At 34.9% G+C, this 25,041-nt stretch overlaps 1 protein-coding gene across 3 annotated transcripts in view; it reads left to right on the forward strand.

The window, feature by feature from the left end:
• The window catches only part of CERT1 (ceramide transporter 1), a 130,085-nt gene that overhangs the window by 61,150 nt on the left and 43,894 nt on the right, over nucleotides 1-25,041 (forward strand). For all 3 annotated transcript variants that reach the window (XM_082624132.1, XM_082624131.1, XM_082624130.1), the window contains 3 exons: nucleotides 1,806-1,889; nucleotides 13,260-13,417; nucleotides 17,832-17,924. In XM_082624132.1, the coding sequence (XP_082480258.1) occupies nucleotides 1,806-1,889; nucleotides 13,260-13,417; nucleotides 17,832-17,924 (335 nt within the window). The remainder of the gene's footprint in view (nucleotides 1-1,805; nucleotides 1,890-13,259; nucleotides 13,418-17,831; nucleotides 17,925-25,041) is intronic.

Below are 25,041 nucleotides of genomic sequence, written 5' to 3' on the forward strand. Positions count from 1 at the left end.
CACATCTGTTTCCTCTGTAACATGGATGTTGTATCCAGCACATATGATTGTGAGATTTAAATGAGAATATGTATGTTAGCCCTGTGCTTAATAGCAAAAAATCAATAATAGTTGCTATTATTAATGTGGTTGATTTGGATTATTGCAGGGATAATGAAAGCAGGAATGTATAAGATCCAGAGATGGAATTTAACATAATAGATTTGAGGGCTGGTAAGGGAGACCAGTCTGATTGGGATGGGAGATTTGTATTAGGACAGTGGTTTTAAATCATGTCAGACATCCCTTAAAGGTGCCTCAATGATGGACAAGGAGTGCTTGGTTGGGAAGGAAAGGGGGAGGGCCACTCTTTTAGCCAGAGCAGCTCTTGTTTTCATCAGTCTTATATTTTGAGTATTTACTAGAAAAAGAAGGTTGAAGATCCCTGTTTGGTAGTACTAGGCTATTGGATGGTTAGAGATATGAAAGTGAATCTTTAGGAACCCAAGGTAGATACTGAGGAGACAAGTGAAATGCAGACATTTCAGTATTTAAGAGCAGTTAATCAGATTAGTAATGAGTCAAGGTCAGGATGTTGTCTGATGATTTAAAATCAGTAATGATTTAAAATCAGAGCAGCACTGTAGTAGTTAATTTCTTAGAATTAACCATATTTGCAAATTATTGATGAAAAGACAGAGATCCACAGAATCTGGGAATTTGATTAATCTTGGAACTAAGGCGTTTGCAGAGGCTTCAATATGGATACTGAAGTCTGTAGGAATGATGGATGTGGAAAAGAAAAATGTCAGTTGGATACTGATAGCAGTTAGCTGGTTATAAAATAGTAGGTGTTAGTAGATAATAGCAGCTTATGATTTGAAAAAGTTGTTATAGATGAGTGCAAAATTTTCAAGTGATGAAAAAATGAAATAGCCCAGTAATTAGAAAATTGTAGTACAGAATAAAGGTATTTTCCATAGTAATTACTACCATTTAGTCATGGGAGGGAGTAAGGAATAGTAGTGGGCCTTGCATCCATCGGAGAGAGAGTTAAAAATAGATGAAATGTTCCTCATAGAGCCAAATTACTCCTGACGTAAAAAGAGAGATAGGCAAGGAGTAAGACATCAGTTTAAAGTGAAGATTTATTCTGTAGAAAGGGAGTTCCTCAAAAGATAATAAACTAAAGAAGCCATTCAGAAACAGAGAATAAGGTTGGGGGCTGAGGTTTAGAAATTTGCACTAAGAAGTGGAATACATAGTGCAGAGGATTAAGTATGTTAGGCAGTAGAAAAAGGGATAGTATGTAGAAGAAAGAGGTATGTGGAAGAACACAGGAGATTCTGTATTTTCTGGAATTGGGTAGGTTAAAATGGATGTCCAGGCACAGACACATTGGGATGAATTAAAATCGATATCACATCTATAAGTCATTATATTTTCCCTGCATATCCTAGAGGCAAGATAAAGTATCTTCTGCATGTACCATTACCATCCTCTTCAGTCTTTGTAGGCCTCTGGTAAAATTGTGAAATCTCCCCAAGGTCAGGAGGAAGAGGTAGGAAGACTTAAAGGACAGAATAAATCGTATCTCAGTACCATCCCTTACACAAATGAGAGTGGGTACAGTTTTTATAAGAATGTATTTAAAGACATTCCACAGCATATTTATTGGGCATACATTGATAAGCACTGAAAATACAAAGGTGAATAAGACCATGTACTCACAGAATCCAGAGTATATTTACTCCATTGAACATAAGAATAAACTGGTTAATTTCTATGTGCTTTCATCCTGATATCCTTAAATATATTTTACTTAGTGGTAGAAGATGATGAAGATGACTTTCCTACAACACGTTCTGATGGAGACTTCTTGCATAATACCAATGGCAATAAAGAAAAGGGTAAGTAGTAAAATCTTCCCCCTCAGTTGGGTAAAATACACTTTCTAAAGTTACATAATAACTAACTATATAACAAGAATAATTAATGAAATAGTTAAGAAAATTTTTTTAAGCTGGAAAGTGAAATTTTTCTTCTAAGAAAAGATATGTAGGTAAAATATACATTCTGACATTAAATAATGTGACAGCTCATCTGACAGACTTATTCTAAATTTTAGACATTGGCCTCTTATTTCAGCAGTATTTGGTAGAATCACTTTCTAGTACTGAAAAAGTATTTCTTAGGGAGGAGAAACATTGTAATGGAACTTGAATGTTTCTTTAGAGTGTATTTCTCTCTGTTAATGTTCTTTTCTCTCTCCACTTGATAAACTGGTGTTGCAAAGTATATAATCAGTGTTATTAATGGAAAATTATTGAAAACACCGATTTCACAGCACAATTGTTTATAGACTCAGGAGCAAGGTGGTTTATTACATATATCAGTTTATTTCATATATCAATTAATTGTTGCTCTGTTTATAAGGGCTCACTCATTAGATGGAATTCTTAATTGTTCATTGGGAACCTGTGTTTTACAACAATATGGATGAACCTGGAGGGCATTATGCTAAGAGAAATAAACCAAAGACAAATACTGCATGGTATCACTTATGTGTGGAATCTATGTATGGGGCAGGGGTGGGCAGGGAGGTTGTGACAGAAACCTGTGACTCATGGTCAGCGCTTTCTTTTAACATATCCTAAGAAAAAGCTGGCATGGATTCCTAAAACTTTTTAAGTTGCAAATAAGCCTTTGTGAAAAAAAATAAGTTAATCTAATTATGCTTATTTTTGCTGAAGTTATGAAAGAATATGAAGTAAAATCTGTGGCCGTGGCATATTTTCAAATAATTTTTTAAACAGTTATATGCATGGAAATTTCACAAATCATATGGGAATATTGTAATATTGATACTAAGATCTAATGCTTCTCTTCCCCACCTTTTCCTTCTTTCCTCTTCGTGTTTCTTATTTTCCTAATGGTTCTCTTCTTCTTTATAACCTACTCTACTCTCAATCTTGCAAAGTACTAGCTTCTTATTACAAAGTTTTCCTTATAACTTGGGGCTAAAATGTTGAACCTTGTTGAGTCATCTGGATTTATATGTCTTGATGGAATTAGAGGATTACTTTGGGAAGGTTCTTTCTGTTACATTTTAATTTTACAGTGAATAATCTGCTTTAATAGAAAAAAGATTTTGTTTGGATATGGGAAAAATTATTGAAAGAAGTTGTAAAATTCTCAGGTCCAATCTTCCATCATCTCACGTACATTCAGCTGCCCCATCTGTATTCCCCAAAAGAGAATGGAAGCTTATTTTCTGTAGAAATTAAACTGCAGATTTTTAGATTCAGGAGTACCAGATACATCAAAAGATAGGTTGTATTGGCCTATCAGTAAAGTAATTAAGTAGAAATGTACGTGCTGACTATTGAAATCCAACAGCCTCACCGTTCTGCTTATCTCTAACAACTCTCGTAGCCGAGGACTAAATGAAAGTCTATACACGGAAAGATGCAATCCCCAGCTTCTTTCTCTTACCCTGTGTTCATAGTATATTTTCTGATACAAAACTGGACATAAATTTTCTGATACCAAATTAAAAGTTAACTCTGGAGGCACTGAAAGGCCATAGAGAAAAGACTGAGAGCTTTTGCAGGGTCCATCATGAAAAAGCTGTCTCACTACCAGATCACCCTTTGATGAAGTCCAGGAGTTAAAGCATGTAGAGCTTCCAGTACCTAACTCTTAAATGTGATCTGGCTAGATCTCCAGACATTTGAGGGAAGCCTCCAACATCTCTTTTTCGAAGAGACTGAAACCAAGCAATAGAAGACTGGGTTATTAAAGTCATTTAGAGAAATATCCTATAAGATATCTGAATAATTTTTTAAATCACGAGTGATGTTTTAAGTATACTTGGGGAATTCACTGTTTAAAATAATTCCTTTCTTCAGAATCACGGACAGAGAATAGACTGGTGGTTGCCAAGGGCGAGGTGGGGTGGGAGAGGGATGGATTGGGAGTTTGGGATTAGCAGATGCAAACTGGTATATATAGAATGGATAAACAACAAGGTCCTAGTGTATAGCACAGGGAACCATATTCAGTATCCTGTGATAAACCATAATGGAAAAGAATATGAAAAAGAATGTTTATATATGTATAACTGAACCACTTTGCTGTACAGCAGTAATTAACACAACATTGTGAATCAACTATATTTCAATTAAAGAAAAGAATTCCTTTCTTAATGTTGATGGAAATTAACTCTTGAAAATCATCATAGGTGGAAAGTATCTTTTTATGGCTAACCTCTAGAAATAAGTTAGTCAGAAGCATTGAGTATAATCTGGTAAAGTGAACAGAGCATAGTCTTTAAATCTGGAACTACTTGATTGTAGTCTGGGATTAGGGTATTTCAGTCATCTCTCAAAAACAGGGTTGTAGTCCTAGATTGATGAACTGTTGGAAGAGGGAAAAATAATAGTCTGTTCTTGGGAGTGGTCATTGTAATGTTCTCACCGTTAGGGCCATTATTAAAGATTAGGTCTAGATCAAATATTGTGATGTAACTATACTAAAGTTTTTTAAAATTTAGAACTAGTTTACCAACCTGCTAGTAAATATGCCAAGAATAGGAATGGGGGGTATGGGGTGAAGACTAAAACAGGAGTAAAACTTGCAGATATTCTAAGATGAGAAGAAAGGCAATTAAAGTAATTTGAAGATTAGAGCAGAGGAGAAATTTTTGAATGAGAAAACACCTTCCTTAGTTAAAGACTTTTAAGAGTTCTAGATCACAGTGAAAGGAAGGTTTCCTCAATCTTTTGTGAACAAACTTCTCATCTACCTCTATATAAGTTTTCTTCTGTTAAATTCTATACCATCTTTTAAAAATTATATTTCTAGAGACAAAAGGAGAGATTTTATGACAATAAAATACGTATTTGCATGTAACAACAGAGCCCCAAGATACATGAAGCAAAAACTGACCCAAGAGACAAGTCGATAGTAATAGTTTGAGACTTCAGTAACCAACTTTCAATAATGAATAGAACAAGTAGGATAAAGAACAACAAGACAATAAAATATTTGAATAGTCTAAATAACCAGACCTCGTAGACATTCACAGAACACTCCACTTAACAATAGAAAAATATATATTCTTCTCAATTGTTCATGGAATATTCTTTAGTATAAACCTTATGCTTGGCCACAAAACAGGCTTTAATTAGTTTAAAAGGACTGAAATCAAACAAAGTATGTCCTCCAGCCACAGTGGAATGAAATTGGAAATTAATAACAGAAATTTGGGAAATTCAGAAATATGTAAAAATTAACACACTCATAAATAACCAGTGGATCAAAGACAAAAATCACCAAGGGCATTAGAAAATACTGTGAGGTGAATGAAAGCAGAAACACAAGATGCCACAACTTATGGGCTGCCACAGTACTTAGAGGGAAATTTGTAGGTGAAACATATTTATTATAAAGAAGAAAGAGTATTGAAAAACAATACAGAGAATCAATGAAACTTTAAGTTGATTCTTTGAAAAACAAAGTTGACAAACTGTTAACTAAACTGATCAAGAAAAAGGGGGAGAAGACTCAACTTATTAAAATCAGGAATGAAAGGGAGGATATTACTGCTGACATTACAGGAATAAAAAAGATTATAGGGGGATGCTATGAACAGCTGTATGCCAACAAATTAGATAACTTAGATGAAATGGGCAAAAGTCCTACAAAGACACCAACTATTGAAACTATGTCGAGAAGACCTACAAAATCCAAATAGACCAATAATAAGCAAAGAGATACAATTAGTAAAAAAAACTTCCCACAAAGAAAAGCCCAGGCTCCAGTGACTTCACTGGTAAATTTTACCAAACATTTAAAGAAAAATTAATACCAGTTTTTCACAGATTCTTCCAAAAAGTAGAATGGGGGAGCACTTCCTAACTAATTATTCTCTGAGGCCAGTTTTGCCTTGATAACCAGTATCTCTTAGTGAAACCCACAGTTAACATCACTTTTAATGGTGGAAGACTGAATGTTTTCCTCCTAAGATCAGGAACAAGATAACCTTGTTCCTAACTATTGTTCAACCTTGCCACTTCCATTCAACAATGTATTAGAGATTCTACCTGGACAGCTGGGCAGGAAAAATAAATAAAAAGCATCCAGATTCAAAAGGGAGAATTTAAACTTTCTCTGTTTGAAGATGCCATTATCTTACATAGAGAAAATCATAAGGAATCCACTAGAAACCTATTAGGACTAATAAATTAAGACTGCAGGATATAAGATCAGTATACAAAAAATCAATTGTATTGGATTGGCCAAAAGGTTCATTCAGTTTTTTTCTGTAAGATGGCTCTAGTAGCACTTAGTTGGCTTTAACATCATTCAAAACAATTTTGTTAGATTGTATGTGATAGCTGGCATATCAGCGTGCATTTAAAAAAAGATTTATCAAAATTGGTGAAATTTTGTGTAGTCATTTTAATATTAAAGATGGAAGAAAAACAATGTTTTCAGCATGTTATGCAGTATGTCAAGAAAGGTAAAAATGCAACTGAAACCCAAAAAATGATTTGTGCAGTGTATGGAGAAGGTGCTGTGACTGATCGAACACCTCAGAAGTGGTTTGTGAAGTTTTGTGCTGGAGATTTCTTGCTGGACAATGCTCCATGGTAGCGTAGACCAGTTGAAGTTGATAGCGATCAAGCTGAGACATTAATTGAGAACAGTCAGCATTATACCACATGGGAAATAGCCGACATACTCAAAATATCCAAATCAAGTGTTGAAAATCATTTGCACCAGCTTGGTTATGTGAATCACTTTGATGTTTGGGTTCCACATAAGTTAAGAAAAAAAAGAATTCTTGAACGTATTTCCACATGTGATTCTCTACTTAAACGTAATGAAAACAGTCCATTTTTAAAAACAAATTGTGATGGTGATGAAAAGTGGATACTGTACAATAATGTGGAACGGAAGAGATTGTGGGGCAAGTGAAATGAACCACCACCAACCACACCAAAGGCTGGTCTTCATCCAAAGAATGTGATGTTGTGTATATGGTGGGATTAGAAGGGAGTCCTCTATTATGATCTCCTTTTGGACAACCAAACGATTAATTCCAACAAGTACTGCTCCCAATTAGACCAACTGAAAGCAGCACTCGATGAAAAGCATCCGGAATTAGTCAACAGAAAACGCATACTCTTCCATCAGGATAACCCAAGACCGCACATTTCTTTGATGACCAGGCAACAACTGTTACAGCTTGGGTGAGAAGTTCTGATTCAACCGCCGTATTCACCAGACGTTGCACCTTTATCCATTTATTTTGGTCTTTACAAAATTCTGTTAATGGAAAAAATTTCAATTCCATGGAAGCTATAAAAGGCACCTGGAACAGTTCTTTGCTCAAAAAGATAAAAAGTTTTGGGAAGATGGACTTATGAAGTTGCTTGAAAAATGGCAGAAGGTAGTGGAACAAAAGGGTGCATATGTTGTTCAGTAAAGTTCGTGGTAAAAACGGAAAATGTGTCTTTTATTTTTACTTAAAAACTGAAGGCACTTTTTGGCCAACCCAGTATTTTTTATACACTAGCAATGAAGAATATGAAGATAAAGTTAAGGAAACAGTTTTGTTTATAACAGCATCAAAAAGGATTAAATACCTAGGAATAAATTTAACAAAAGAAGCACAAACCTTATATTATAAAGACCACAAAACATTATTGAAAAAATTAAAGACCTAAATAGATGGAAAGATTTGCCCTGTTCATGGATCAGATGACTTAATATTGTTAAAAATTCAGTATTCCCCAAATTGACCTGTAGATTCAATCCAGTCTTTACCAAAATCCTAGGTAGGATTTTTGCATAAGTGGACAAGCTAATCCTAAAGTTCATGTGGAAATACAAATGACCCAGAGTAGCTACAACAGTCTTGAAAAAGAACAAAGTAGGAGGACTCACACTTTCAATTTCATAACTTACTACAAAAGCAACAGTAAAGTATAGTTCTGGCATAAGGAAAGATATATAGAACAGTGGAATAGAATTGAGAGTCTAGAAATAAACCCTCACATTTATAGTAAAATAAATGTGACTTTTCACAGGAGTGCCAAGACAACTCAGTGAGGAAAAAAGTCTTTTCAACAAATGGTGTTAGGTGTTATCCATATTTAAGGAATGAAGTTGAACCCCTACTTCACACAAACACAAAAATTAACTCAAAATGGATCAAAAACCTAATTAAAAGAGCTAGCACCATAAAACCTTAGAAGAAATACAGGAGTTAATGACCTTGAGCAAGGCAAAGCATTCTTGATCTTTAGCAAAATTTTAAACTTTGTGCTTTAAGGAAATTATCAAAAAGTAAAAAGATAACCTACAAAATGGGAGAAAACATTTGCCAATCATTTATCTGGTAAGGGATTTGTATTTAAAATACATAAAGAACTCTTACAAATCTATAATAGACAAATATCTCAGTTCAAAAATGGGCAAAGCATCTCAATAGACATTTTTCCAAAGAAGACATACAAATGGCCAGTGAGCGCCTGAAAAGTTCCTCAGCTCTTTAGCTGTCAGGAAAATGCAAATCAAAACCACAGTGAGACACCACTTCACACCTATTAGGCTGGCTGTAATCGGAAAGAAATACAATAACAAGGCGTAGCTGCTTTGGAAAACAGTCTGGCAGTTCCTCAACATATTATACATGGTGTCACCATTTGACCTAGCAGTTCTACTCCTAGGTATATATTCAGGAGAAATGAAAACATGCATCCATATAAAAACTTGTACATGGATGTTCATTGCAGTATTATTCATAACAGTCAAAAAGTGGAAATAACCCAAACATCCATCCACTAACAAATGGATAAACAAAATGGAACATTTTTTAGCCATATGAAGGAATAACATACTTGACATGTGCTGTAACATGGATGAACCTTGAAAATATTAAGTGAAAGAAGCCAGTCACGGAAGACCACTCATTGTTACTTTATATGAAATATTCAGAGGCAAATCGTAGAGCAGAAAGTGTATTAGTGGTTTCCTAGAACTGGGCAGTAGGGTTGGGGGAAATGGGAAGTGACTACTAATGTATGTGGGATTTGAGGGGATGGTTCATAAAAATGTCCTAAAGTTTGATTGTGGTGATGCTTGTACACTCTGTGAATATACTGAGAATCATTTAATTGTATGTGTTAAATGAGTGAATTTTATGCTGTGAAAATTATATCTCAATAAAGCTGGTATTTATAAAAAGACTAGGGAATTCCCTGGCAGTCCAGTGGTTAGGACTCTGCTTTCACTGCCGAGGGCCTGGGTTCAATCCCTGGTCAGGGAACTAAGATCCCATAAGCTGTGTGGCGCAGCTAAATAAATAAATGATAAGAAATAAATAAAATGTACACTTTAAATTTTTTGAAAAGTGTAAATAAATTCACTGACTTAGTACTGTTCAATTTTTTGGCCCCTGCTTTTTCTTGGGGGTGGGGCGCACCTTGCAGCTTGTAGAATCTTAGTTCCATGACAAGGCATTGAACCTGGGCCCTCAGCAATGAAAGCACAGAGTCCCAACCACTGGACTGCCAGGGAATTCCCTGGCCTCTACTTTAGATTAAATCAATCTAAAGTCAGAGATTTCCTACCCCTAAACCCTTATTTCTAATGATTAATTGTATTAATTACATGTCAAAGATGGCTACTTGCATGGATTTTTTATATCTATTATATTTTCCAGTTGTTCCCATTTAACTATATTTTTAACCATATTTTCTAACCAATTTTTGAACTTCTATCTATTCCTGTTTTGCAAATAATATACAAGAGCATATTGTCATTTACTATATAAAATAATGACAGTAAATATTAACTAATCTGTCAAATCAAGGTATACTCTTGATGAAACTCATTGAGAGGCAATTTAGTGTTAATGGAACATGCATTACTCTATGAAACATGATTATCATCTTGTCCTTTTCTCCCACATAGTCTGTGTACAGATGCTCATACATTAATTGTCTAAATGAAGAAGTTGGACCAGCCACAGATCACTTTTCATCATCTTTTAGCTCACAGATTTTTCATGTGAGAATATTTTAAATTTAGTTGTTTTAGCCAACTGTATCTTACTTTGTTAGAATAATCATATCTATAATAGACCAGTAGTCCCAAACCAGTTGATTGTTGACCCTAGTACGATTAATAGCATGGTCATAGTCTTAAGCCATGTTTCTTCTTTATCATAGTAGACAGGTGAGGAGAGATTTAAAACAAGTTGCCATCCTGTATGTCCAGAAGGACACAGTCATTTGGAATATTTCAGGTGGGGAAATGAAAAAATCCTCACCACAGAAACTGGGGATTCCCCCTTAGGTTGCCTACTATTTAAATTAGTGTTTGGAAGTCTTAATGAAATGAAAGGATTACAAATCTCTTGGCTTCTGTCAGTATTTGTTTTTATTTTTGACATGTTGATGTTAGCTTCTGGGTTCCTTGATTTTCTGATTGTTAACACCTTTAAAAGAGTTTTGAACTGTATAATGTCAGTTCAACTAAAAGAACTATAGATTTGAATGATAATTTTAAGAGCTTAAGTACTTAAAAATCTAGATTTATAGATTATTTTATAATTTCTTTCATCTCTGCCCTTCATAAGCATGGTTACATTCACATACTTTCAACTTCCTTTTGCTACAGTGTATCATTTTCCCAGAAGAAACTAAGGCATGCCACCTTGTCTCTTTAAGATCTTCTTTCCCTTGTGATCAGCTGAGACATTTAGATGAGTATGCTCATCTAAAATTATTGAGTACTTTGAGGTTTTGCTTAAGTTTTTCCATCAAGATTAATGTAGTTCTACAAGATAAGGTATAAGAGACTTAGAGCAAAAATCAAAGTAACCAATACTTAGAGGAGCCCAGTGGAGGACAAATTAAGATGAGGTTTTGTCTTCATGACCTTCATTTCCTAACAGATGTAACATGAGAGAAATTTATTTCAGAGACCTTACTATGTTTGAGACACTTACTTTCAACTGTTTGAAAGTTTAAAAATCTGTTACATAACCCTTGTATCATTCTGAAAAGGATTTGAGGGTGACAGCTTCTGAAAGTAGTTAAGTGCAGCTGGAGAGGTACATTTCTAAAAGTTTTTTCAAAGACATTTTATGTTGGTCTTTCATCTTGTACTGACTCTATAATAAATTAGCAAACAGCATGGAGGACCCATTATTACAATAGCACACATTCTCATATATAGGACACAGATGACTTTTAGTTTCTAAGTTGATTATTTAAAAAAATCATAGTTTGTAATAAAACATCAATCTTGGTAAGAATGGTAGAAAATAGTGATAGGAAGGATTTTCAGAAAATACCAGAAAAAGAAAATAGGTTTTAAAACAGCTTTACTGAGATACAATTAACATGCCATAAATTACGTATATTTAAAGTGTACAGTTTGGTAAGTTTTGATATTATCATGAAGCTGTCACCACAATCAAGACCATTATTATGTCCATCGCCCTCAAAAGGTTCTTCCATCCCTTTTGTCTTCCCTTCCTCCCTCCATTCTCAAACAACCAGTGATTTTTCTGTCACTATAGATTAGTTTGCATTTTCTAGAATTTAATGTAAATGAACTCAGTGTTTTTGCCTGATCTCTTTCTTAGTTTGAGATTTCTCATTGTTGTACGTATCAGTATTTAATTTCTTTTCATTGCTGAGTAGTGTTCCCTTGTATAGATAACAGCCACAATTTCTTCAATCCATTCGTCTATTGGTGGACATTTGGGTTGTTTACAGTTTGGGGCTATTATAAATAATGTTGCTGTGAACATTCACATACAAGTTTTTTTTATGTACATATAACTTATTTCTTTGGGCTAAATACCCAGAGGTGGAATGGTTGAATCATCTGGTAGGTATGTATTTAACCTTTTAAAAATCTTCCAAGCTGCATTTCACCAGTCATATTTATGAGAGTTCAAGTTCATCCAAACCCCCACTAACACTTGACGTGGTCAGTCTTTTAAAATTTTAGTCTTCTAATAGGTGTGTAGTGGTACTCACTGTAGTTTTAATTTGCTTTTCCCTAGTAACTAATAGTATTGAGCATCTTTTCATCTGCTTATTTGCCATCCTGATCTCTTCTTTAGTGAAATGTGTGTTCAATTCTTTGGTTCAGTTTTTTAATTGGGTTATATGTTTCCTTATTGTTGAGTTTGAGATTACTATATTTCATATATTATAGTACAGAATATGTCTATATTAATATATATAGATAGATAAAGGATATGTCCTTTATCATACATATTCTCTGCAAAGATTTTCTCCCAGTCTGGCTTGTCTCTTCATTCTTTTTAAAAAAATTTTTTAAATAGATATTACATATATTTAAGGTGTTCAATATGATGATTTGGTGTACATGATGAAATGATTACTGCAGTCAAGCTAATTAATGTATCTCTTCACAGTTACCATTATTTTATTAACTGTAGATTAGCTCTCTAGACTGACTTATCCTACATAACTGTAACTCTCATTCTTTTAACAATGCCTTCAAGAGCAGAAATTTTAAATTTTGATGAAGTTTAGTTTGTTAGCTTTTATGGATTGTGCCTTTGCTGTCATATCTACATATGAGTTTTTAAAGTTTAAAGTATCATTTCATTTAAAGAGTTCTATTGAAAAGGTTTCTCACTAACTATAGTATAAGATATTGTGCTCTCTTATTTGCATCTTAGGAGTTTTAAGATTTTTCATTTAATTCAAAGACTTAACTTTGAATTAAAATTATAATATATAAACATAATATAATATAATATATGTGTGCATTGGTCCCCAAATTATATTTGGACATTTATTTATATTTTAACATATTACCTTATTCATTTCCGCAGTTTCTTCTCAGATATTTTTTAAATTCAGGATTTCTCAAAACGTAAGGTAGTTCTTGCCATAATTAGGTCTCACTCTAGGCTGTCTTGAGTGTTATTATTAAAGTATTATTCCACCTACCACTTTCTTCACTGGGTGCAGCATAGCAAATAGATTTCAGGAAACAGAATCCAGAAAAAAGGACTTGAGAGTACATATGCTGTCACAAGCTTCTTTGCTCATAGAGATGGATACAAATTTTAAAATGTTGGCCAACAGGAAGGAAATTACAGTTTGAAAGTCTGCTCTGATGTGATAGTTTTCTAAAAATTTTCTAATTTTAAGTTGTGCTGAGGAATGATTTCTTTGTTAAAAAGATTTTTAGTGAATAAATTTTTTTTTCAGTATTTCCACATGTAACACCAAAAGGAATTAATGGTATAGATTTTAAAGGGGAGGCGATAACTTTTAAAGCAACTACTGCTGGAATCCTTGCTACACTTTCTCATTGTATTGAACTAATGGTAAAACGTGAGGACAGCTGGCAAAAGAGACTGGATAAGGTAAGATTTGTTTTTCTTCTTTGTAAAAAATAATCAGATTTTGTTTGTTTATATACTGATTGAACATTTAAACCAAACTAACTTCTTAGGGAAAAATCTATTGGATTGAGAGAAGTAGCAGGTGGTACTATTCCTCTGAAACTTTGTGAGCATCTTAAACTCATTTTTCTAATGAGATTCACCAGTTATGTATTTGGTTACTGTACAATATGCATTCTTCATTGGATTTTAACATAAAAGTTTTTGTAATGGTAATAGTAATGCTTTGGAATAGAAGTAATGAACCATTTGACATTTCCTAGCTTTATTATGTAATACATGAAACTGTACTTAAGTTATATGAACTACTAAAAACACCAATTTATAAAGTTAAATATTAACTTATTGCATTCATGGCCATGTGTTTTCCAAGGTCATTGTGATATCCTTTAACACACATTTTGTTGTTCCTTGAACATTTGCCTTATGTTCACCTTTCCCACCTTTGTTTAAACTGCAGCACTGATAATAATAATATGAATCTTTAGTTTCGAGTGTGAAGTAGAATTTGGCTCAGTGAATTTGTTTAGTAGGAAAACGTTTGTTTATAGTTCAACATCAGTAAAATCTTAGAACCAAAGCATACCTTAGAGAATTTAGTTCTAGTCCAATGCCATCATTTTATAGAAGCAGCAGCTGAGGCCCAGAGACTTGTTTAGAGGTGTTAAGTAGCAGAATAAGAAGAATTTTACTCTTCTATATTTCAGCTCTGGATATCAGGGCAGACAACAATCAGAATCTTATCATTCATTAGTGAGTCATATTGCTTGTGGTATTTGGAGGTCTTATCAATGTGAACAGAACAGTAAGGAAAGCAATGTCATCATTGATGTAATAGCAGAATGGCTACAGGATTTAAACAGCACTGTATGTTTAAGAAGGTCCCCATGTTTAAAGAAAAGAGAATTGGTCAGAATTCTTAGGTGCATGTGAGAGTAAGCCTGGTTGACTAGCAATATGTATTCTTTTAAAACAAGCAATGAAAATGTCCATTTAAGGTACACGCAGATACTTCATTATTACTTTGGAGTAGAACTGTTACATTGTCATTGATTTCAATTTTGGATCAAATTCAATTTTTAGAAGATTCTCTGTTCACACAAAAAAATAACACTGAGCAAACAGGACATTCCCTTAAATCCATTAGACTAATGGTTCAGGAGAATCATTCAATTTATCCGGATTAGTTTATTCAAAAATTTTTGGCAACTTTCTCTTAAGCTCCCCTCTGTTCAGTCTACTTATCCTTCACTAAAGGATCATCATCTCTAGTCATATGCTCTAACCACACTGCCTTAAAAAATTCATTAAAAATAAGACATGGCTTCCCCATCTTTTTGTCAATCAAATTTCTTATTTGAAAGGGATGTGTACTTGCAGTTGTCTTCAATGTTGGTAATCTTTTCCATTCTGTTTCTTTACTGGGTAGCAACAAGTAGACTATACCAAAGGATCTGTGAAAAAACAGTTTTGTTAGACCACATTTAACCAAATAACAGTCACAAAAGATGGTAGTATTAATCGAAATCTGCAAATGGCTGTAATTTGTAATCCTTTTACAGGTCTATCTGATGTCAAATCTTATTCACCTTTTCCACCGTAATTTTTTCTCAAGGTTGATATAGGCTCCTAGTTACATTTTACAGGAAATGTAAGTCCATATGTGCATACACAGTATATATGTATATATTCAGTGTGTGTGTGTGTGTATACATGTGTATATATATACATGTGTGTATATATACATATGTGTATGTGCATACATACATGTATATATACACACTCTGTAAAGATTAGGAAGTTCTTGAATAGAGAGAGTTGTTTATCAACAAACATGTCTTTTAGGTAATTCATATAATTGAGGAGGAAAATACAGTGTTAACAGTATGGTTTACTTGAAATTGTTGTTTTATTCAAGAAGTATTTATATGCTTGTTGTGTGCTAGACTCTAAGCTAAAAATGAGAAAACAGTAGTGTACAGGAAATCATTCTTCAAGGAGCTAAAAATCTAATGAGAGTGATTAAGTAGGTGATAGGTGATATAATAATAGCTATTTAATAGCTGTTTGTGTACCTTTTATATAGATTTCTAATATATGTTTATCTATGTATATAATAGATATACACATACAATAGATGTGTATAACATACATACAAATCTCTAATAGTTCTCTGATTTTATGTTTAATAGCTCTTATGTACATTTCTAATGTCATTTCCATTGTTCTTACAGCTAAATAATTGAATATTCTTAGTTACCTATAAAAATAATTCCTTCTTTTCTAGAAGAAGTGTACTTAATTTTTAGCCAGTTGTGTCCAGGAAGACCAAAAATTCTAAGATTAAACAAATTTTAGTTAAGAATGTTAATAAGGAAAAAATTATTCATTGAAGATGTTTGCTTATATTAGTAGATTCACAAGTGTGTAATTTCACATGTTTTTTCGCTTTCCTTGAAATCTTTTTTATATTATTGCTGTGTTGTGTGTTTTTGTTTTGTTCATTTTTTTAAATTAAGGTTTAACATACATACAGTGAAGTATACCAATCTTAAGTGTACTGCTTGATGAGTGTTATACACATGTATACTCCCCTGTAACCACCACTCAAATCAAGATATAGAACCTTTATAGCACCCCAGAAGGTTTCTTCATGCCCCTTCCTAGTCCATACCGTACCAGTACCTCAAGAAGTGACCACAATTTTAACTTATACAGTCATAGATTAGTTTTGCCTGTTCTTGAACAGCATGTAAATGGAATCATACAAAATATACTCGTGTGTCTGGCTCGCTCCCCCACCCCCTCAACACTGACTGTGAAGTTCATTCATCTTGTAACTTTTAGTGGTAGTTTATTATTTTTTATTGCTGTATAGTATTATTGCTGTATGCTGTTCATTGTATGATGAATTTTCATTGTATGACTTCAATTTGTTTTTTCCTTTTTCCTGCTGATGGACATTTAACTTTTTATATTTTGGCTGTTGTGAATAAAGCTGCTGTGAGCATTCTTGTACATATCTTTTGGTGGATATATGCACTCTTTTCTCTTGGGTACATACCAAGCAGTAAAATTATCGATTCATGAGGTATATGCTTAGCTTTAGTGGGTAGAGGCAAACAATTTTCCAAAGTAGTTATATCAGTTTATATTCCCACCAGCAGTAGATGAGAATTCCAGTTGCTCTTCACCCTTGACAACACTTGGTATTGTCATTTTTTTTGTGGGTGATCTTTTGTGTTTTTAAATTTTAGCCATTTTAATGGGTCTGTAGTCCTGTTTTCTCTTCAGTACACAAAAATCAGTTAATCTTTGGGCCTACTGAACTAATTCATTGATCTGCACTAGCTTAATTCAGGTAGGGTTTTTAGAAGTAGTTAAGCTCTGGGTGAGTTCGGTGTGGACTTTAATTTAGCCCTTAAATATTTGAGGTGAGGGAATAAAGGCATTAGGTTCTTTATAAGCTTGTAGGGCTTTAATATCACATTTGACTCATTATAGTCCATTGTTGTAAAAAAAAGTTTGAGGTTGGTGCCAGGGCCAGCCTTTTTACATTTTGTCCTTGGATCTTGGCGCAAACTCTTAGAGCCATAGACCCTGTCTATAAAAGGAGAAGGTTAAAGTAGAAATCTAAGCTCTTTTTCAGCTCTAAAATAATTTTAACCAGCAGTTGGAAAGTAAAAGAAAGGTATCTTTCTTTAGAATATCTTTTTGCATTTATTGATTCTACCAATAATTGAGTTATTTTCTTCCTGGCATCCATTACTTGCCTTTTTTCTCTGTAACAAAATTAATTTAGCTCCTACTGGGGGAAACAAACACGTGAATATATATTGTAGGCATTACTCTGGTGCTTATTTATCCTTTTTTTTTTTTTTTGAAGTGTAGACACTTTGGTAGTTACTTAATCCATTTAAATATATAACCTACCTATAAGGTGATCTTAGTGGTATTTTATTTTTTATTTTTTTTTTTTTTTCTTCTTTTTGCGGTATGCGGGCCTCTCACTGCTGTGGCCTCCCCCGTTGCGGAGCACAGGCTCCGGACGCGCAGGCCCAGCGGCCATGGCTCACGGGCCCAGCCGCTCCGCGGCATATGGGATCCTCCCAGACCGGGGCACGAACCCGTATCCCCTGCATCGGCAGGCGGACTCTCAACCACTGCGCCACCAGGGAGGCCCCTTAGTGGTATTTTAAATGGTAGCTTGTATGTGATATATGGCCCAGAAAAAAGTGTTTTCTTGGGCAGAAGAATACTCATTTTTCACAGAAGTGGAGTTATTTTGGGGCCAAGTTATAAAATTTTGATGAAATGTAGAGAAAATCCCACTTGACATGATAAATTTTTCACTTGCTTTTTTTTTTTTAAATAGGAAAGTGAGAAGAGAAGAAGAATAGAGGAAGCATACAAAAATGCCATGACAGAACTTAAGAAAAAATCTCACTTTGGAGGACCAGATTATGAGGTATGAAGTTATATTTTTGGTCTTAGAAAGAGAAACACATAGGAGATATACATATATATATATGTATATATATATATATCACAAAAGTGATTAATTTTTACATAATACTTTACTTTTAAATGTTTTGAATATTTCATAATGTATATATGCTAGGCTTACCCTGAAACAGATTTTTTCTTCTTCATCTACAAAGCTTTAAAGGGCTTTAAAAGGCTTATTACTAGGCCTGTCTATAGGACAAGTTTTTGTCTCCCCTGTGAGGATGATACTTACTGATAGTACATTCTAATTCTTTTTTTCTTTAATTTTATTATTTGAAATCTATAGATGGTTTATTTTATTTTATTTTTTGGCCACTCCATGAGGCACGTGGGATCTTAGTTCCCTGACCAGGGATCGAACCTGTCACCCCTGCATTGGGAATGCGGAGTCTTAACCACTGGACCGCCAGGAAAGTCCCTAACTCTTTTTTTTTTTTTTTTTTTTTTTTTAAACAAAAGCAACCTACAGAGGAAAAACCTGAGAACTTTACAGGTGAAAGATTTTAGGCTGTGCTGTATACTGTGAGGTCTTCTCCATAGGAAAGCATGAACTGTTCAAATTGCCGTGCCTTTATGTTTGGAAAATGTCTGAAACCAGTTTCTTTCCCCTTTCGGTTATTTGTTAAGCAGTTAGTAAAATCTGCCTCTCCATATACAAACACATATAGGAGTGGCAAAGAGTGTCGTTGACATAGAAGAAGAATGGTAAAAAAGTTAGACTGTATTTAAGAAAGTAGAAGAAAAATTTCCTACCATTTTTATTCTAGAAAGGAAAAAAGAAGACCTGCTATTGACAATATTTTTTACGTTGGAATTGATTTCCAACTGTGAAAATCCATAGTATGAGACTTGAACGGTAATTTTATTTTATTTATTTATTTTTAATAGATCTTTATTGGAGTATAATTGCTTCACAATACTGTGTTAGTTTCTGTTGTACAACAAAGTGAATCAGCCATATGCATACATATGTCCCCATATCCCCTCCCTCCTGAGCCTCCCTCCCATCCTCCCTATTGCACCCCTCTAGGTCATCGCAAAGCACCAAGCTGATCTCCCTGTGCTATGCTGCTGCTTCCCACTAGCTAACTATTTTACATTCAGTAGTGTATATATGTCGATGCTTCTCTCACTTCTCCCCATCTTCCCCCTCCCACCCCGTGTCCTCAAGTCCATTCTCTATGTATACATCTTTATTCCTGCCCTGCAACTAGGTTCATCAGTACCTTTTTTTTTTTACATTCCATATATGTGTATTAGAATACGGTATTTGTTTTTCTCTTTCTGATTTACTTCACTCTGTATGACAGACTCTAGGTCCATCCACCTAACTACAGATAACTCAATTTCATTCCTTTTTATGGCTAAGTAATACTCCATTGTATATATATGCCACATCTTCTTTATCCATTCATCTGTCGATGGACATTTAGGTTGCTTCCATGTCCTGGCTATTGTAAATAGTGCTGCTGTGAATATTGTGGCACATGTCTCTTTTGGAATTATGGTTTTCTCAGGGTATATGCCCAGTAGTGGGATTGCTGGGTCATATGGTAGTTCTATTTTTAGTTTTTTAAGGAACCTCCATACTGTTTTCAATAGTTGTATCAATTTAAATTCCCACCAACAGTGCAGGAGGGTTCCCTTTTCACCACACCCTTTCCAGCATTCTTTGTTTCTAGATTTTTTGATATTAGCCATTCTGACTGGTATGAGGTGATACCTCATTGTAGTTTTGATTTGCATTTCTCTAATAATTAGTGATGTTGAGCATCTTTTCATATGCCCCTTGGCCATCTGTATGTCTTCCTTGGTGAAATGTCTATTTAGGTCTTCTGCCCAGTTGTTAGTTGGATTGTTTATTTTCATATTGGGCTCCATGAACTGTTTGTATGTTTTGGAGATTAATCCTTTGTTGTTTCATTTGCAAATATTTTCTCCCATTCTGAGGGTTGTCTTTTTGTCTTGTTTATGGTTTCCTTTGCTGTGCAAAACTTTTAAGTTTAATTAAGTCCCATTTGTTTATTTTTATTTTATTTACTCTAGGAGGTGGGTCAAAAAAGATCTTGCTGTGGTTTATGTTAAAGAGTGTTTTTCCTGTGTTTTCCTCTAAGAGTTTTATAGTGTCTGGCCTTACATTTAGGTCTTTAATCCATTTGGAGTTTATTTTTATGTATGGTGCTAGGTAGTGTTCTAATTTCATTCTTTTACATGTAGCTGTCCAGTTTTCCCAGCACCACATACTGAAGAGGCTATCCTTTCTTCATTGTATGTTCTTGCCTCCCTGGTCATAAATTAGGTGACCATATGTGCATGAGTTTATCTCTGGGCATTCTAACCTGTACCATTGATCTATATTTCTGTTTTTGTGCCAGTACCATACTGTCTTGATTACTATAGCTTTGTTGTATAGTTTGATGTAGGGGAGCCTGATTCCTCCAGCTCCATTTTTCTTTCTCAAGATTGCTTTGGCTATTTGGGGTCTTTTGTGTTTCCATACGAATTGTAAAATTTTTTGTTCTAATTCTGTGAAGAATGCCATTGGTAGTTTGATAGGGATTGCATTGAATCTGTAGATTGCTTTGGGTAATATAGTCATTTTCACAGTATTGATTCTTCCAATCCAAGAACATGGTATATTTCTCTATCTGTTTATGTCATCTTTGATTTCTTTCATCAGTGTTTTATAGTTTTCTGAGTACAAGTCTTTCACCACCTTAGGCAGGTTTATTCCTAGTTATTTTAGTCTTTTTGGGGGGATGGTAAATGGGATTCTTTCCTTAATTTCTCTTTCTGATTTTTCATTGTTGGTGTATAGGAATGCCAGGAATTTCTGTGCATTAATTTTGTATCCTGCAACCTTACCAAATTCATTGATTAGTTCTAGTAGTTTTCTGGTGGCATCTTTAGGATTATCTATGTATAGTATCATGTCATCTGCAAACAGTGGCAATTTTACTTCTTCTTTTCCAATTTGTATTCCTTTTTTTTCTTTTGCTTCTCTGATTGCCGTGGTAGGACTTCCAAAACTATGTTGAATAAGAGTGGTGAGAGTGGGACATCCTTGTCTTATTCCTGATCTTAGAGGAAATGCTTTCAGTTTTTCACCACTGAGTATGATGCTTGGCGTGGGTTTGTCATATATGGCCTTTATAATGTTGAGGTAGGTTCCCTCTATGCCCATTTTCTGGAGAGTTTTTATCCTAAATGGGTGTTGAATTTTGTCAAAAGCTTTTTCTGCATCTACTGAGATGATCATATGGTTTTTATTCCTTAATTTGTTAATATGGTGTATCACATTGATTGATTTGCATATATTGAAGAATCCTTGCATCCCTGGATAAGTCCCACTTGATCATGGTATATGATCCTTTTAATGTGTTGTTGGATTCTGTTTGCTAGTATTTTGTTCAGGATTTGTGCATCTGTGTTCATCAGTGATATTGGTCTATAATTTTCTTTTTTTGTGATATCTTTTTCTGGTTTTGGTAACAATGTGATGGTGACTTCGTAGAATGGATTTGGGAGTGTTTCTCCCTCTGCAAATTTTGGGGAAGAGTTTGAGAGGGATCAGTCTTAGCTCTTCTCTAAATGTTTGATAGAATTCACCTGTGAAGCCATCTGGTCCTGGGCTTTTGTTTGTTGGAAGATTTTTAATTATGGTTTAAATTTCATTACTTGTGATAGGTCTGTTTATATTTTCTGATTCCTCCTGGCTTAGTCTTGGAAAATTGTACTTTTCCACGAATTTGTCCATTTCTTCGTGTTTGTCTATTTTATTGACATATACTTGTTTGTAGTAGTCTCTTATAATCCTCTGTGTTTCTGTGGTGTCAGTTGTGATTTCTTCTTTTTAATTTCTAATTTTATTGATTTATGTTCTCTCCCTTTTTTTCTTGATGAGTCTGGCTAAGGATGTGTCAATTTTGTTTATCTTCTCAAAGAACCAGCTTTTAGTTTTATTGATCTTTGCTATTGTTTTCTTCGTTTCTATTTCATTTATTTCTGCTCTGATTTTTATGATTTCTTTCCTTCTACTGTGAGTTTTCTTTGTTCTTCTTTCTCTAGTTATTTTAAGTGTAGGGTTAGATTGTTTATTTGAGATTGTTCTTGTTTCTTGAGGTGAAATTGAATTGCTATAAACTTCCCTCTTAGAACTGATTTTGCTGCATCCCATAGTTTTTGGATCGTCGTGTTTTCATTGTCATTTGTTTCTAGGTATTTTTTAAATTTCTTCTTTGATTTCTTCAGTTATCTCTTGTTTATGCAGTAGCACACTGTTTAGCTTCCATGTATTTGTGTTTTTTGCAGTTTTTTTTTCCCTGTAATTGATTTCCAGTCTCATAGCATTGTGGTCAGAAAAGATGCTTGATATGACTTCAGTTTTCTTACATTTTCTGAGGCTTGATTTGTGACCCAAGGTGTGTTCTGTTCTGGAGATTGTTCTGTGTGCACTTGAGAAGAAAGTATATTCTGCCACTTTGGGGTGGAATGTTCTATAAATATCAATTAAATCTATCTGGTCTATTGTGTCATTTAAAGCTTGTGCTTCCTTATTTATTTTCTGTTTGGATGATCTGTCCATTGGTGTAAGTGATGTGTTAAAGTCCCCCACTATGATTGTGTTACTGTCGATTTCTCCTTTCATGGTTGTTAGCATTTGCCTCATGTATTGAGGTGCTTCTATGTTGGGTGCATAAACATTTATAATTGTTATATCTTCTTCTTGGATTGATCCCTTGATCATTATGTAGTGTCCTTCCTTGTCTCTTGTAATAGCCTTTATTTTAAAGTCTATTTTATTGGATACGAGTATTGCTACTCCATCTTTCTTTTGATTTCCATTTTCATGGAATATCTTTTTCCATCCTCTCACTTTCAGTCTGTATGTGTCCCTAGGTCTGAAATGGGTCTCTTGTAGACAGCATATATATGGGGCTTGTTTTTGTATCCATTCAGCAAGTTTGTGTCTTTTGGTTGGGGCATTTAATCTGTTTACATTCAAGGTTGTTACTGATATATATGTTCCTGTTAGCATTTTCTTAATTGTTTTGGGTTTGTTTTTGTGTGTCTTTTTCTTCTCTTGTGTTTCCTGCCTAGAGAAGTTTCTTTAGCATTTGTTGTAAAGCTGGTTTGGTCGTGCTGAATTCTCTTAGCTTTTGCTTGTCTGAAAAGTTCTTGATTTCTCCCTTGAATCTGAATGAGATCCTTGCTGGGTAGAGTAATTTTGGTTGTAGGTTTTTGTCTTTCATCACTGTATGTATATCCTGCCACTCTCTTTTGGCCTGTGGAGTTTCTGCTGAAAAATCAGCTGTGTTATTTTTTGTTTTCCCCTTGCTGCTTTTAATACTTTTTCTTTGAATTTAATTTTTGTTAGTTTGATTAATATGTGTCCTGGTGTGTTTTTCCTAGGGTTTATCCTGTATGGGACTCTCTGTGCTTCCTGGACTTGGGTGACTATTTCCTTTTCCATATTAGGGAAGTTTTCGACTATAATCTCTTTAAATGTTTTCTCAGCCCCTTTCTTTTCCTCTTCTTCTTCTGTGACCCCTATAATTCGAATATTGGTACGTTTAGTGTTATCCCAGACACAGGTATCTGCGTGTACCTTAAATGGACATTTTCAGTGCTTGTTTTAAAGAATACATATTGCTAGTCAACCAGGCTTACTCTCACATGCACCTAAGAATTCTGACCAATTCTCTTTTCTTTAAAGACAATCTCTGAGATTGTCTTCAATTCTTTTCATTCTTGTTTTCTTTATTCTGCTCCTTGGCAGTTATTTCCACCATTTTGTCTTCCAGCTCACTTATTCGTTTTTCTGCCTCCGTTATTCTGTTACTGATGCCTTCTAGTATATTTTTCATTTCAGTTATTGTGTTGTTCATCTCTGTTTGTTTGTTCTTTAGTTCTTCTAGTTCTTTGTTAAACATTTTTTGTGTTTTCTCAATCTGTACCTCCATTCTATTTCTGAGATTCTGTGTCATCTTTACTATCATTACCCTGAATTCTTTTTCAGGTAGGTTGCCTAATTCCTCTTCATTTTTTTGGTCTTGTAGTTTTTTACCTTGCTCCTTCACTCACATGTGACATTTTTTTTTGCAGTCTTTTTTTTTTTTTCTTTTTTTTTGTGAGTGGGATTGTGTTCCTGTCTTACTGGTTGTTTGGCCTGAGGCTTCCAACACCAGAGTTTGTAAGCTGTTGGGTGGAGCTGGGTCTTTGTGCTGAGATGAGTACCTCCGTGAGACCTCACTTGGATAAATATTCCCTGTGGTCTGAAGTTCTCTGTTAGTCCAGTGGTTCCAACTCGAAGCTCCCACCCTAGGACCTTTGGCCCGACCCCCAGCTTGTGAACCAAGATCCCGCAAGGCATGTGGGATGGCCAAAAAAAAAAGGAGAGAGAGAACAATAGCAAAGTAAAAAATAAAATTAGACTAGGAAACTAACAGATACATTGGAAAGGATATAAAAATAAAAATATAGATGAATCAACAACCACAAGGTACAATAGTACCACAATAGTAAAAAAAGAGGGGGAGGGAAAAGAGAAAACAAAAAAAGAAAAAAAAAACTTGGAAAAGGCCTTGGCTGTGGAGGGCGGGGCCTAAGCAAGGGTGAGGTTTGGGTGGTGGGCGGGGCCTATGCTCAGGACCCACAGGGCTGGAAAAGGCCCTGCGGGCTGTGGGGGTGTGTGGCTTAGGCTCAAGGAACAGAAGGGAACCAGGCGAGCCCCCCACCCCTGGTCTCAGAGGGCAGGTGACTTCACCTGGGAGCCCAGCAGACTTCCTGGGCTCAAGTCGGCAGGGCAAACACCCTCCTCTCTTCTCCTGCTCCTCCTGCTCCTCCTGCTCCTCCTGTCTTGGAGGACCCCTTCCCCCTGCCTCTCCTGTTCTACCCTCAGTCTCTTTCCTATGACCCCAGGACCAATGCAGACACGGGGAGGGGGTGGCCTTGAAGGGCAGGGGACCAGCCTGGTATCTCAGCAGACTCCCCAGGCCCTAGTGGGTGGGACAGACACCCTCTTATGAGCGGTAATATTTTTAAATTGCTAAGCTGTCATCTCATTCCTTCTGGAA

The sequence above is a fragment of the Mesoplodon mirus genome, assembly GCF_964341445.2.
Source record: "Mesoplodon mirus genome assembly, chromosome: 5".
Taxonomy (NCBI): Eukaryota; Metazoa; Chordata; class Mammalia; order Artiodactyla; family Ziphiidae; genus Mesoplodon; species Mesoplodon mirus.